Raw genomic sequence first — 14,631 nt, 5'->3', positions numbered from 1 at the left:
GCTATCAGGGGAGGAGATGGGATATGGAGTTCTGGTGACGGGAATTGTGTGGAGTTGTACCCCTCTTATCCAATGGTTTTGTGTTTCCTTTTTTTTTTTTTTTTATTGTTTTACATTTATTTATTAATTTATTTTCCCTTTTGTTGCCCTTGTTGTTTATTCTTGTTGTTATTGTTGTTGGATAGGACAGAGAGAAATGGAGAAAGGAGGGGAAGACAGAGAGGGGGTGAGAAAGCTAGACACCTGCAGATCTGCTTCACCATCTGTGAAGCGACTCCCCTGCAGGTGGGGAGCCGGGGGCTCGAATCGGGATCCTCGTGCCCATCCTTGCACTTTGCGCGACCTGCACTTAACCCACTGAGCTATGCCCAACTCCCCTAGTGTTTCCTTTTTATAAATAAAAAAATAGTTTAAAAAAATTCACTCACAAACACTTTCTTCATTTTAGATGGAGCTTGAATGAATCATGTTAGGTGAGATATGTCAGAAAGAGAAAGATGAATATGGGATGATCTCACTCATAGAGAGACATTGAAAAATAAGAACAGAAAGTAAAACACAAAACAGAACTTGGACTGGACTTGATGGTTTGCACCAAAGTGAAAGACTCTGGGATAGTGGGGGAAGGTCCAGGAGGTCCAGGTCCTAGAACAGAGGAAGACCTAGAAGAAGTTGAATTGCTATGTGGGAAACAGAAAAATGTTACACATGTAAAATCTACTGTATTTTACTAGTGACTGTAAGCCATGAATCCCCCAATAATTAAATTAAAATAATAAAAATTAAAAATAAAAAGGTACATGCAAGAACCTAACAGTTCATTTAAATGCTAATAGCAGAACTGATCCCCTATAAAGCAAATTTTATCATCGCTAGAAACCTGTGAGTGATACTGATTATTTGTCAATAGAAAAATATGTTGAATTCAGAATTTTCTGTTTCTCCATTTCATCAGCAATCAGAATCACTCACAACCATGAATTCATAAATGATACTAAGCACTTACTTTGCATTTTCAACTTGTCAGTATTTCACAAGTGTTTATAGTATAAGTATGTCAGTATTTCACAAGTGTTTATAGTATAAGTATATACAACTATCTGTTTTTATTTTTTATTCTGGTATGATAGTCCTATGGGTTGTTTAGTCAAATAAAATTTAAGAGAATTTCTTGTATAAACTTTTATGAAATTTTTCTTCCTTTTGATGATGTAAGATTATAGTAATGATTAGTAGGTGCTCATAAAGTCAAGTATATTCACTTAACACATAAAACATTTACAGTATGTAATGTAGTGAACATATAAGCAACTGAAATATATGGTATGTAAAGTATCTGCCCTGATTTTTGGGCTTCGGTTTACTGCCAATTGGAGTATGACAACCATGTATTCACAAAACCTATAGGGTCTCAATGAAAATTTGCTTATTTTTTTTAACATTTATGTAAGTACAAATAGGAGGAATTCAGAAGAATATGGAGGATTTTAATTTTGGAAAGATGAAAAATGGCAAATATTAGTGATTCATTCTAACATTTAATTTTAAATTTTACCATGATATTCCTGATAAGCAACAATTTAGAAATTAAAAAGTCAGAAAATCTGCATTCATTACAACTATGTTTCTCAAAACTTTCTTTATTTCAATCATTAATAGGAAATTATTCATAAGTGATCAGGAGCTATTTTCTCATTCTATTCTGGCAAATAACTTCAAAGCTCATATACCAAAGATGCCAATTGAGGAATTGAAATGAAACATCACTAGAGGGAGAGAAAATCAAAGAACCAGCAGAAGTAAACGATTCAGTCCATAAATATTTTTCTTACTATAATTCTACTTTTATCTACATACTAATCTTCAGCTTGTCCAAACAGAAAACAAAACATTTCTGACAGGGATTGTCCAATGAAGTAAACAACATTTTATGTTGCAAAACAAAACAAACATAAAACTATGAGAAAACATCTCTTGTTGGGAAATTGTGAGGATGTGGTAGAGCCTGGCAGGGTTTGGCTTGAGGAGTGTATCTATCCTGTCAGTCTCTCTCTCTAACGAGAGGTTGAGCAAGGAGGGAGAGGAGTAACCCCAAAGGTTTGCCCCATCTTATCAGACTCCCTGCCTCACAAAGTACCCTGCATTCCTGATACTATGGCCATTAGATAAAAAGAAAGGGGGAGATGTCAGGAAATTGTGAAGAGCCTCACAAAGCACCTGCATTTTTCTGCCTCCAGAAGCCTGGCATACCTTAAAACATTAAGCCAGCTCCCCCTGTTCCACCCACATTCCTGATACTATGGCCTATCTGCATAATCATTGTTTTGCCTGAAAGATCCCCACCCATTCCATTCCTTTGATCTATCTTCTTTCTACCCTCAAGACCCTCCCTGCCTGCAGTGTATTATTAATCCTATCAGTTAAAACCCTCACAACAGTTGCTAAGGAAGTTTCTACCTTCCCAGCCCCCTTTTGCCTTTCTCCGCCCCTTTCCTAGCCATTTCCATTTCCAACTTGCTACTTCCGGGTCTGCCCTTTAAAAGCCTTGGCTCTCTGATCAATAAAGGAATTGCATTGCCTCACCACCACGTGTTTGGTTCCTGAGTCATGTCCCTCATGTCCCTGAGTGAGTAGCAGCCCAGGTTGGCTCCGTCAAGTTCTCTCCAACCCAGAAAGTACGCACCCGGGAAGAGGCACCCCCACACTAGCCTGGCAATCTTTCCTACTGTGTTTTCTTATAGACATTTTTCCCCCCATCTTACCTGATAGGTGCACCTTTGGCCTGTGCTGGTCTCAGCAATACAGTTATCGTAGTTGCAGTTTCATTGAGAGAGGCATCAATTCCTTCATAGTCAGGTAAAGTTGGAGCTGATAAGGGATTAACAGAAATAAAAAATGTTCAGTCAAAGAAGAGGAATGTCCTAGTTCAGGATGAATAAATGAACCTAGGAAAAAATAATTTATTACTTGTCTACAATATACTTTAGTTTTTAGGAGGATGGAGAATATGGTTATTACAAGTTAAGACTGGAAACTGAAAGTCATAGAGAAGATGATAGGAAGTCAAGATTAAAACACACACACACACACACACACACACACACACACACACACACATATTTTTTTCCCTTCCAGAGTGCTACTCAGCTCTGAGGAACTCTGGAACCTCAAGCAGGAAAGGCTATTATGCTAACAATGGCACTGTCTCCCTAGCACTAATTTTAATTTTTAAATAATAAGATACCATACATTCCAAATATTATGTAAAAATGCAGTAGAATTTTATTTCTTTGGGGACCTTAAAATTGTCATAGATTGGATATGAGAAAGTGGCAATTACTCTGAGGAGTACAATTAAGGGGAAACTTTAAGGTTGCCTGATGCACAGGGAGATGAACAATGTACCCATGTTTCTTCAACTGCAGTGTCATCATTAACCCTTTCCAAAAAAAAAAAAAGGAAAGAAAAGAAAGACAAACTATACTATGGAATTGTGAGTAAAACATAATAATTAACTGTACTGATTTATGAACTTAAAATTTTCCTTGAAAAACCCATCCTAAAATTTATATGTGAGATTTTTAAGAGAAGGGAAACATGCTATTTATTCAAAAGTACTAGAATTGTGGTTGGGGAGATGGGTTAGTAGGTAATGTACAGGAATTGAGTGACATCCCAGGTAGAATCAACTTCCTGCACTGCAGGTGTTACAGCAATGCCTTTATTTCTCTCATTAAAAAGGACAAAATTGGGAGTTGGGCAGTAGCGCAGTGGGTTAAGCACAAGTGGCAGGAAGCGCAAGGACCGGCATAAGGATCTCAGTTTAAGGCCCAGGCTCCACACCTGCAGGTGGAAGTAGGTCTGTAGGTTTCTTTCTCTCCCCCTCCCTGAGTCTTCCCCCTCCTCTCTCTATTTCTCTCTGGCCTATCTAACAACGACATCAATAACAACAATAAGTACAATAAAAAACAACAAAGGCAATAAAAGGGAAAATAAATACAAAAAGATAAATATAAGAAAATAAAAATTAAAAATAAATAGAATTACTTCAATGTGACGAAAAATGAAATGAAGAGATATTGTGAAACCAAATAGTTGAACAATAACTTTTGACCATACTTTTAATTTAAAAAAATCATTGAATGTAAATATGATTACATAGTAATTGCCAATTCTTTAGAACAGATAACATCTCTATTAACATATGTGATAATCTTTGAAATATTTCTGATAGTGACATATTGAGAGGAGAGTGGGAGATTGGGATGGAGAGAGAAAGAGAGACACCTTCAGACCTGCTTCACCTCTTTAGAAGTGTCCCCCCTGCAGATGGGGAGCCTTGGACTGGAACCCAGATCCTTGCGTGGGTTCCTGTGCTTCGTACTATGTGAGCTTAACCAGTGTGCCACCGCACAGCACCCAACAACCCAAATATCCAATAATGGATGAATGGTTAAGGATGTTTGGATACGTAAACAATGGAGTACTAATATGTATGAAATGATGAAACCTTTTCTTTTGCTACAGTTTGGATGGAACATAACAGGGATCGTGCAAAGTGAAATAGGCCAGAAGGCAAAGGACAAGTATTGAATGTTCTCACAGACAGGTGGTATTTAAGAAACTAAGAAAGGAAAATGGGTAAATTTTTAATTAGGTATGGTCTATTGTAGCAGACTCAAAGACTTTAAAGGGAATATGTAATAGACCTGAATGGGGTAGGGACCAGATGTCCTATAGTGGAGGAAGAAGACAATTTGGTGTCTCATGTACTGACACCTATCATGGGGAGGTAAGAGACTGTACACACGTGACAACTATTTTGTAAAGCATCATTTCCCCCGAAATAAAGTGTTTTTATAAACAAAAAAGAGAAAAAGGTGACAACTTGAAATAAACATGGGTTTTTACAGATTATCATAAGAATCTATATCCTTACGATTTTTTTTTTTCAATACTTTGGTGAGCATCTATTGTAAGGTTCAATAAGAAAGACAAATAACTCTCAATGTATATGAAACTGTGCAGGACACACTACTACAAAACCTATACTGTTTACACTGTACTCATCTCATCTGCATACCAGAGATATTGGTGGTAACATTGATAGATGTAGCTGGCCCAAATCCTTTGACTGTGCTGGCTCTTATGAAAAACTGGTAGGTAGTTCCAGGGTGGAGATGCATAAAGACGTGGTGTGTGCTGTTCCATAAATTTGATACAGTTTGGGGAGGCCCAGCCACTGGAACTGCTGGATCAAATGACCTTATGCTGCTGTAGCTGACCTGGGTTAAGAAACATATTTCTAATTATATACCCAATACCATTCCTTTATTATTTGCTATTAATAGTATGTTGTAAGTAATAAAAATATCACAATGTATAGTTCCACACCACACCCACCACCACAGTTCCTTATTATCATCCCCTCACCTCCCAAAGATAACCACCATAGTTCTTAGAAGTTTTATAAACAGTTTGCTTGCTTCTGTTTTGTATGGATATTTTTTTTTTTTTGGCAACTTCATGTACATCAGATCTCTGGATACCACATACGAGTGAAACCACCAGGTAGTTCTCCTCCAATCTCTTTACTTATTTTGCTAAGCATAATCATCTCCAGTTCATTCATTTTGTCCCAAAGGACACAATATCATCTTTTTTTTTTAATCACAGAATAATATTCCATGGAATATATATTCCATAACTTCTTTAGCCAGCCATCTGTCGATGGACATTTAGGTTGCTTCCACTCTTTGGCTATTGGGAATAATGCAGCTATGAACACAGAGACGCACAAGTTTCTTCTAATTAGTGTTTGAGTATCCACTGCATAAATACCCAAGTGGTAATTCCATTTTTATTGGTTTAAGGACTGTCTTCTAACATCACTCTTAATAATTTCTAAATGAATTTTATTTTATTTTAAAATAAAGTGGTATTCAGGGAAAATCTCAGTGTAGTGAATCACTTTTATTTCACCTCTTTTTAATTTTGATATAAATATCTGTATTCATCACCTTATATATTCTTATATATATTTGTATATGTTCTTATCTACCTCTATATAAACAAATCTATAGACTGGGCCCATATATATCTATTTTCGTCCATCAAAAGATAAATTAACATACTAGAGTATAAATACAAATACATACATCTTATGATTAATGTATTTTAATATAACAGAAAGTTTTCAACAACATATTACATAATAAATTTCATGTAAATAGTGTTCAAGTATGCTAGTGTTGTTACAAATTGTAAGACTGCAGCAATTCCTGGCTCCACGATACACTCTGCAGCCACTAGGAATTTAAGCATTTCAATCTCTAATCAGCACTTTCTAAACAAGAATAGAAGTATACATATGAGCAATTAAAATGATCTTCCTTTACTAAAAATTCTCATTTAAAAAATAAGATAATGGGGCCAGGGTTAAGTACATGTACATCTTAGCATGCACAAGGACCCAGGTTTGAGTTCCTGTTCCCCACTTGCAGGGCCTCACAAGTGGTGAAGCTGTGCTGTAGGTGTCTATCTCCCTCCCTCACACTCTCTCCTTGCTCTTTCAAATTCTCAGTCCTATCAAAATAAAGAAAAAAAAATAATAAGATAATGATTTATAGACAGATGAGATATCTCGAAGCTCTGGAAAAATTAAATTAAAATATTTTCTATTCTTTTGGTACTAGCTCTTTAAAACAATTGACCTTCAGTTGCCTTCCTTAAAAAGAATGAAATGTGAGTTTTTACTTTTACTAAGTCATTTATTACAACAGTCAGTAAGCCTGTCTGATGAGGTCAACCATTCCTCCTTAAAACAGTTAACAAAAACATTTGGAATTTGAAAATCCAGTACCAGTATTTACCCTTAATTTTGAGATTTAGAAAATAAAATTAGATCTAGTAATGATACTAATCCCCTAGTTCTTGCTTACCTCATTTCTACTGTTTCTTTCTGACGCTTTTTAAATTTTAAATTTAAATTTTTTTATTTACCAGAGAACTGCTCAGCTCTGGCTTATGTTTGTGGTATTGAACCTGGGACCTTAGAGCCTCAGGCATGAAAGTCCATTTGCATAACTATTATGCTATCTACCCACCCCCAACTTTTTTTTTGTTTTACTCAGTAAAACAGTAGATATTTCAGTGAACATTCTTATTTTCCTAATACCTCATATTGAGTGATGATTCCATTTGGATCCAAAGGTTCTTTCCAGTTCAAAAAGATCTTATTTTCAAAGGATGTTCCTTGAAGAGAATTGAATGGTACAGGACCTGGCACTGCAAATACATACATTTGGGGGTTATAAATATCATTATATAAGAAACAAGTAAAAAAAGTAAATCATGTAATCTAGATAAAACTAAGAATAATTGGAATAAAACTAATTATTTTCTTAAGCAAATAAGCTAGAAGGAGGAGGCCATACAGTGTTTTATTTTTATTTTTTACTACCAGAGTACTGCTCAGCTCTGGCTTATATGGTTCTGGATACTGAATCTAGGACTTCAGAGCCTCAGGCATGCAATGTCTCTTTTCATACCATTATGCAATCTACCCCTTCTGGCAAGAAAGTCTCTTAGCATAACCATTATGCTATCTAGCCCCACCTAGAGCATAACCATTATGCTATCTAGCCCCACCTAGAGCATAACCATTATGCTATCTAGTCCCACATATAATGTTTAAGTACAAGATCTGCATAATTTAAGGTCCCAAATTCTTTGTACCATAGATGACAGATGATGTTCTGGTTCTTTTTCTAAGTCTCTTCTATTAATAAATTTTATTTTTTAAAGAAAAAAATATATGATTAATTTTCTTACTTTAGTATATAAAAATTTTAATGGGAGGAGTCAGGCCTTAGCGCAGGTTAAGCACACCAGGCACGAAGCACAAGGACCGGCATAAGGATCCCTGTTTGAGCCTTGGCTCCCCACCCGCAGGGGAGTCCTTTCACAGGCAGTGAAGATAGTCTGCAGGTGTCTCTCTTTCTCTCCCCGTCTTCCCCTCCTCTCTCCATTTCTGTCTGTCCTATCCAACAACAACGACATCAATAACAATAATAACTTCAAAACAATTTTTAAAAAGGAAAACAAAAGGAAAAATAAATAAATATAAAAAAATTGAAAAAAAATTTAAATGGATTAAAACATTTTTTTAAAACTTATTGAGTAAATTGGTGAGAGTCCAGAGCATCTATGGTGCATTTAACATGGGGCCTTAGCATGCAAATTCTGTATTATATCAGCCTAGTCACCTTTCTAGTGCAGTCACAATGTATGAGAATTCAGTCTATCAATATTCAATGTAGAAAGTATACAACTGCAAAATTATTATTTTTTTAATTTTCCCCTTTTGCTGCCCTTGTTGGTTTTTATTATTGTTATTGTTGTTGTTATGATGTCATCATTGTTAGATAGGACAGAGAGAAATGGAGAGAGGAGGGGAAGGCAAAGAGGGGAGAGAAAGATAAACACCTGCAGACCTGCTTCACCACCTGTGAAGCGACTCCCCTGTAGGTGGGGAGCCAGGGGCTTGAACCGGGATCCTTCTGCCTGTCCTTGTGCTTTGCGCCACGTGTGCTTAACCCGCTGCACTACCGCCAACTCCCTGAAAAATTATTTTTATTCAAAAGGATATTCTTGTGCAGTTTACTTTTATACCTCTAGTAACATAGAGATTTCACGTGTAATTTATTTCAAGAACAGAGCTGTATTTCCCCGAAAGATTTCTTGAAGATTATGATAAGCCCCTAAAAAGTTTCCATAAATAAGGTTCATAAAGTAGTGAGTTATAATAACACTCCTTACTCAAAAGGCAAATCACAGAGTACTAAATTGAAATACTCATTAGTAGTCAATATGATTATCAAAGCTATACTTATTACATTTCTATAATTTAAAAATACATGTTTATTATATTTAAAAACTTTACTAAGATGAAGAGATATAAATTTCATTGTCTCAATCTATAGACCACAAGTCACTTATTTGAAACAATGAAACATACCATTTAAAAATAACATCCAACTTGCACAAATTCTGAAGGGTTCCTAGGTGTGACAAGTTTTAGGAATACTTGCTAGTTTTTATTTGACAATGTTATGTAATTGAGAATACCCAGTGGTAGCAATGAATGTACCAGCTTCCAATGAAAAAAATACAAGAATGAGATGCTTTTCAAAAGTGTATTTTTTTATGTTATTGAAATATGGTTGTTATTTAGTCATATAAATATAAAATCTTTTTGTGTAGATATAGTTTGAAATATATCTTCTATGTCCTACTTTGATTAAACATGTGTTTTCTTTTGAAAATATTTATTTCAATATTGGACAAATGTGGTTTCTAATTAATATTTTTCCTTAATCTAATGTTTCAGTGAACTTCACACATGACATTATCTACAAATGTAGTTTCTGAGTATACAGCAATTTTGTGAGGATTGAAATAAATTAAAAACCATTGGATCAAAGGAATTGCAATGCTAGTGGATAGCAGCATTAAAAAATTCTGGATGATATGTCAAAGAGTACGATTTATTTCAAATACCAGGAGATAAATGATGTTTTGACCTCTGGGACAGTCAAGGTAGCTTGGTATATTAGTAATAAATTCTTAAAAGGAAAGAAATTAACAGTGAATAGGAAAAAATGACAGCACTAAACTTCAGAAGATTTGTTTATACATTATAAGATGAGGACTTGGAGGGAAAAAAAAAAAAATCAAGCATTCATCTCTCTCCTTCTCCAGTTCCTGATTCATAGTATCTGCACAGGCAGTGCAGTCAATTAAGGTAAACAGACTGAGAGGACTCCTATATTATATTTGTCCTGTCCACTGAAACAGTCCTGCCCATTAGTTTGTTTTTCTGTTATTTTTTTTCTACTTTGATGACATGAGCTTATGATTATAATTAAGGAAACTACATATCTTCAGTTTTCCATATGTCTCATAAGTGGTCATTGGGGGAGGAAGCGCAGTTAGTGAGATGATGCTTAGTTGATGGTATTCTAATTCCACTTGTGTTCACTAAACACAACTTGCCCAACACTATCAAATGGCACTGGTGTACGCAAATTGTTTGCATAATTCATTGTGGGAAAAGGAGGAGAATTACAGACAGTCTCCCGGGAATGTACATGTTTTTCTCATCTTCTTGTACATTGTCTACTTTGCCATCAGGATTTACTTCAAGTAGTTTAAGTCACAAATGTATAAGAGAAAAGTTTGTTGGGGAAATCATGAACAGAAGAATGCCATATTAGGGATATTGCACTGGCCAAGTATAGTGAATGAGAAGGAAATACAGTTAGGGGAGCTACTGGACACACACTGGTAGACTATGGAATATGGACATAGAAATTATGATCTGTAACTTTATACATTTGAAGGACAATATATATATATACATATATATATATATAAAATAGTGTATAGTAATATATATATCACATATATGTACTAGTGACTGTGTAAGAACAGTATGAATTTACTAAGATTATCAACACAGCAGTTTGTATACAATAAGGAATGTCACTTCAGATTTCCACATCAACAATTTTCAATGGAGACAGAATGCTGACTTTTATTCCTCTGTCAGTGATTTATTCGAGAGCTGTTTCAGCTAAATTTTCGCATGTACAGAAGTCCGTTATAATACAACTTATCAAAATGAAAAAAAAAAGAAAAAATGAAATGTGGGTACAGAAAAGCTATATTAAAGGAGCATTATAGCTTTTAAAATATAATAGATGCACACTTAAAAACTTAAAAGCTCGGTTCGAACCCCGGCTCCCCACCTGCAGGGGCGTCGCTTCACAGGCGGTGAAGCAGGTCTGCAGGTGTCTATCTTTCTCTCCCCCTCTGTCTTCCCCTCCTCTCTTCGTTTCTCTCTGTCCTATCCAACAACGACGACAACAACAATAATAACTACAACAATAAAACAACAAGGGCAACAAAAGGGAATAAATAAATAAAAAAAAAAAAAAAAAAAACTTAAAAGCTTTCTATTAGCAAAAACTGTTCCCAAACCAGGCTTTTCTGCTGATTTAACTTCATAATATTGATTTTTATGAATGCCGGAATAAAAAATGAAAACAAAACCTCATACCAAAAGTTCTGCCCATGTGTTAAAAAATGTATACAATAAATTAAATATAAATTCTACCTTAGGGTTCTGGTGGGAAATCATTCTAGCTTTACTCTCATGATTTATGGATGTCTCCAGAATTCTTTTCATTAAGTTATATTCTCTTATTACATGGTTGATAATTTATTCTTTTTCTATGTACATAGGGCAGCCATAATTTAGAAAGACTGACTTAGATGACCATAATCCATTGATCTTTGCAACAATGGATTATGATTTAGGCTTTCTGTCTCCAAGCCCCTCATGAATAGGGAGATATATCTAGTATTCTATGCAAAAACTGAAGCTCACAGGGGGAGTTTTGATGACTGAGTTACTAGTAAATACTTCATAAAAGTCTTGCACTTCACATAAACCTGAAAATAAAACAAAGGCGGAAGAAAATAAATTTCATCAGGCTAGCAAAATAACTCACTGGATAGTGTGTTTGCTGCTTCATGCACATGACCCAGTTTTGAGCTCAGCCTCAAGTGCATTGGAGGAAAGTTCAGTGCTGTGATATCTCTCCCTCCCCCTCCCCTCTTTCTTCCTCTCTTGGCCCCTTTCTCTGAAAAGACCAAGTGGTGACACAAAACAAAACAATCAGGAGATAAACCTCATTGTACTAAGTACTATGTACTATGTAACTAAGTATGAAGTAATAATATATAACTTAATTAATATCATTATAATGAGTATAAAAATTCCTCCCCAAAGGTGATAAAATTGGGATACAGGGATAAAGAATAGGAAAGCTGTCAGGGGAGGGGATGGGATACGGAAATCTGGTGGTGGGAATTGTGTGGAATTGTATCCCTCTTGTCCTATGGTTTTGTTAATGTCTCCTTTTTTAAATAAATAAAGAAAGGAAGAAAGAAAGAAGGAAATTAATGTAGAAATTAGAATATTAATTAGAAAATTAACACAAGTGGTGAAGCAGGTCTGCAGGTATCTTTTTCTTCCCATCTGTCTACCCTCCTCTCTTGATTTCTCTCTGTTCTATCAAACAACATAAATAACAACAGTAACAAGTACAAACAAATGGCAAAAATAAATAAATAAATAACATTCATGCCTGAGGCCCCAAAGTCCCAGGTTCAGTCTTCAATACTACCATAAACCAAAGTTAAGCAGTGCTCTTGTAAAAAAATATAGTAATAATAATAATGGTAATAAAGATATATATAAAAGAAAATTAATGTCATTTAACTTTTAAAAAATAAATATTTATTAACAAAGAGAGAGAGATAGAGACAGAGAGACAGAGAAAGAGCATGGCTCTGGCACATGTGATACAGTGATTAAACTTGGGAACTCATGCTCTTATGCCCAATGCTTAAGCCACTGTGTCACCTCCAAGACCATGTCATATTATCTTTACAAAACTGTTTCCTGGTAAAATAATACAGTCAATCTGTTTGATGAATTCAGGACAATTACAGATTCAATGCAGTACTAAAAAAGGTTAAACTGGACTGACTTCATTCCTTAGTTCATGAGAGGAAAAAAAAAAAAAAACTTGGAGAGTGCCATGAAAATGAATCATATTAGAGAACTGGCAAATGCAGCACAAACTCATATAACAGTCTAGTTTTATTAATCAAGAAATTATGTCCTTGGGGCTGGGCGTGACACACCTGGTATACATGACAGTACGCAAGGATGCAGGTTCAAGCCCCTGGTACCCACTTGCAGGGGGTAACCTTCAAAAGTGGTAAAGCAGTGCTACAGGTGTCCCTGTCCTTTTCCCTCTCTATCTTCCCTTCCTCTCTCAACTTCTCTTTGTCTTTATCAAATAATAAATAAGTAAAAGTACTAAAATAAAAGAAAAAAGAATGTTTTAAAAAAAGAAAAACAAGAAATTATGTTCTTTTAAATTTTAAGTTCAGGGAATAAAACATGAGAGTTCATGCTTATTGTAAAAAACATGGTCTACAAAATACTGAATGTACCAGATATCTGCATGTTTATTCTAGTTTATGAGGTATAGATTTGTCAGAGCTTTTCAATTTATGCTTATACTACTCATTACATAATATACTTATGAAACAACTGTGCTAAATATTCTTTGCTGAATTAAGCAAGGTGTGTGGTATGTATGTGCAGGTGGAACAGGGAAGTGAGGACTTGAGTGTCCATGTGTTTATGTGCTAGAGAAGGGTTTGCTGTTTAAGATGTTTCAATTAAGGGGGAACTTCAACCACGATAGCCAAAATCTCAAACATGACAATAGTTTATTCATCATGAGTAAATCTCAGAATTGTTCTATAAAAATTTTAGAATATGAGAGTAGTTTCATGCATAAATTTAAGACAATATTATTTTGTTGATCTTCAATGTCTGAGTGAAATGAGGTTAAACAGGTCACTTCTCTATCAGTAATACAAAAACAAGCAGATAAACAGGGTAATCTCCACTTTACAGTGTGAGAACTTGAAGTTATCGGAATTTCTAGAAACTATGGTATTTTTACCCACTTTATGGTAACCTCATACTTGGTAGGCACCAAAAAGTATATTTCATTTCACAAAACTTGAAGGAAACCGGAAACACTTGAACATGAAAAGCATACTATTTTTCTGACACTTAAATATAAAATGTAGTATTGCCAACAAGTTGTTAAAGGATATTTATAGAAATGCTTGGTAATATAGAAGTCATCTCATTTAAACTTTTCATACAGATATGAGATCTAGAAAAAGGTTGGCTAAGGTTTCAGAGTTTTACCAGTCATAGGACCTAAAACTTATGATTCTTGACACCCTGTCCAACTGAATTGTAATTCACAAGCCAGGAGATAATATTTTTCCTACATGATTCATTCATAAAAGGAGAATTAGAAAAAATGTGTCACATAATTGTTAATATTATTAGAATATTATGATTGATAGACTTTTTTTGGTGTAGGATGCAAAAACTTCTGTTGAACTGGGAAATATATTTGATAAAAGCTTTTAGAATTAAAGATATACACAATGCTCAAATTTTACATTTAGGATAGCATAAAACCATTCAAAACTGAGTCAAATAAATAAAAAGGATTTGAAAGTTAAAGAAAATAAAAACAACTATTTCTAGTTTATAGAATATAGAGAATAAAATGTATAAACAAGCTCATTTGACCAGTAGGTAAATGATATATTGAAATAGTCAAATTATTTTTGGACATTTATGAGACTGACACTTAATAAGGAAAATATTAATTGGACTAAAAGTTTGATTAAGAATTGTTTATTGGTGGTCCAGGAGGTGGCACAGTGGATAAAACATTGGACTCTCAAGCATGAGGCCCGGAGTCTAACTTTTGGCAGCACATGTACCAGAATGATATCTGGTTCTTTCTCTTTCTTCTCCTTTGTTATGAAAAATAAATAAAATATTAAAAAAGAAATTACTTATTTAAAAAAAAGAATTTTTTTCTTGGGGCTAGGTGGTGGCACACATTACAGCTCACAAGGTCCTAGGTTCAAGTCCCTGGTCCCACCTGCAGG

The 14,631-nt window shown here is 34.8% G+C and overlaps 1 protein-coding gene across 7 annotated transcripts in view; it reads right to left on the bottom strand.

The window, feature by feature from the left end:
- Nucleotides 1-14,631, bottom strand: part of PTPRK (protein tyrosine phosphatase receptor type K) — a 603,479-nt gene that overhangs the window by 125,817 nt on the left and 463,031 nt on the right. For all 7 annotated transcript variants that reach the window (XM_060190490.1, XM_060190487.1, XM_060190488.1 and 4 more), the window contains exons 9-11: nucleotides 7,178-7,287; nucleotides 5,084-5,285; nucleotides 2,763-2,868 (exon numbers count right to left, since the gene is read on the bottom strand). In XM_060190490.1, coding sequence (XP_060046473.1) covers nucleotides 2,763-2,868; nucleotides 5,084-5,285; nucleotides 7,178-7,287 — 418 coding nt within the window. The remainder of the gene's footprint in view (nucleotides 1-2,762; nucleotides 2,869-5,083; nucleotides 5,286-7,177; nucleotides 7,288-14,631) is intronic.

The sequence above is a fragment of the Erinaceus europaeus genome, chromosome 4 (assembly GCF_950295315.1).
Source record: "Erinaceus europaeus chromosome 4, mEriEur2.1, whole genome shotgun sequence".
Lineage (NCBI taxonomy): Eukaryota > Metazoa > Chordata > Mammalia > Eulipotyphla > Erinaceidae > Erinaceus > Erinaceus europaeus.
Note: the sequence above shows the minus strand (reverse complement) of the source record. Positions and strands in the feature narration are given on the sequence as shown.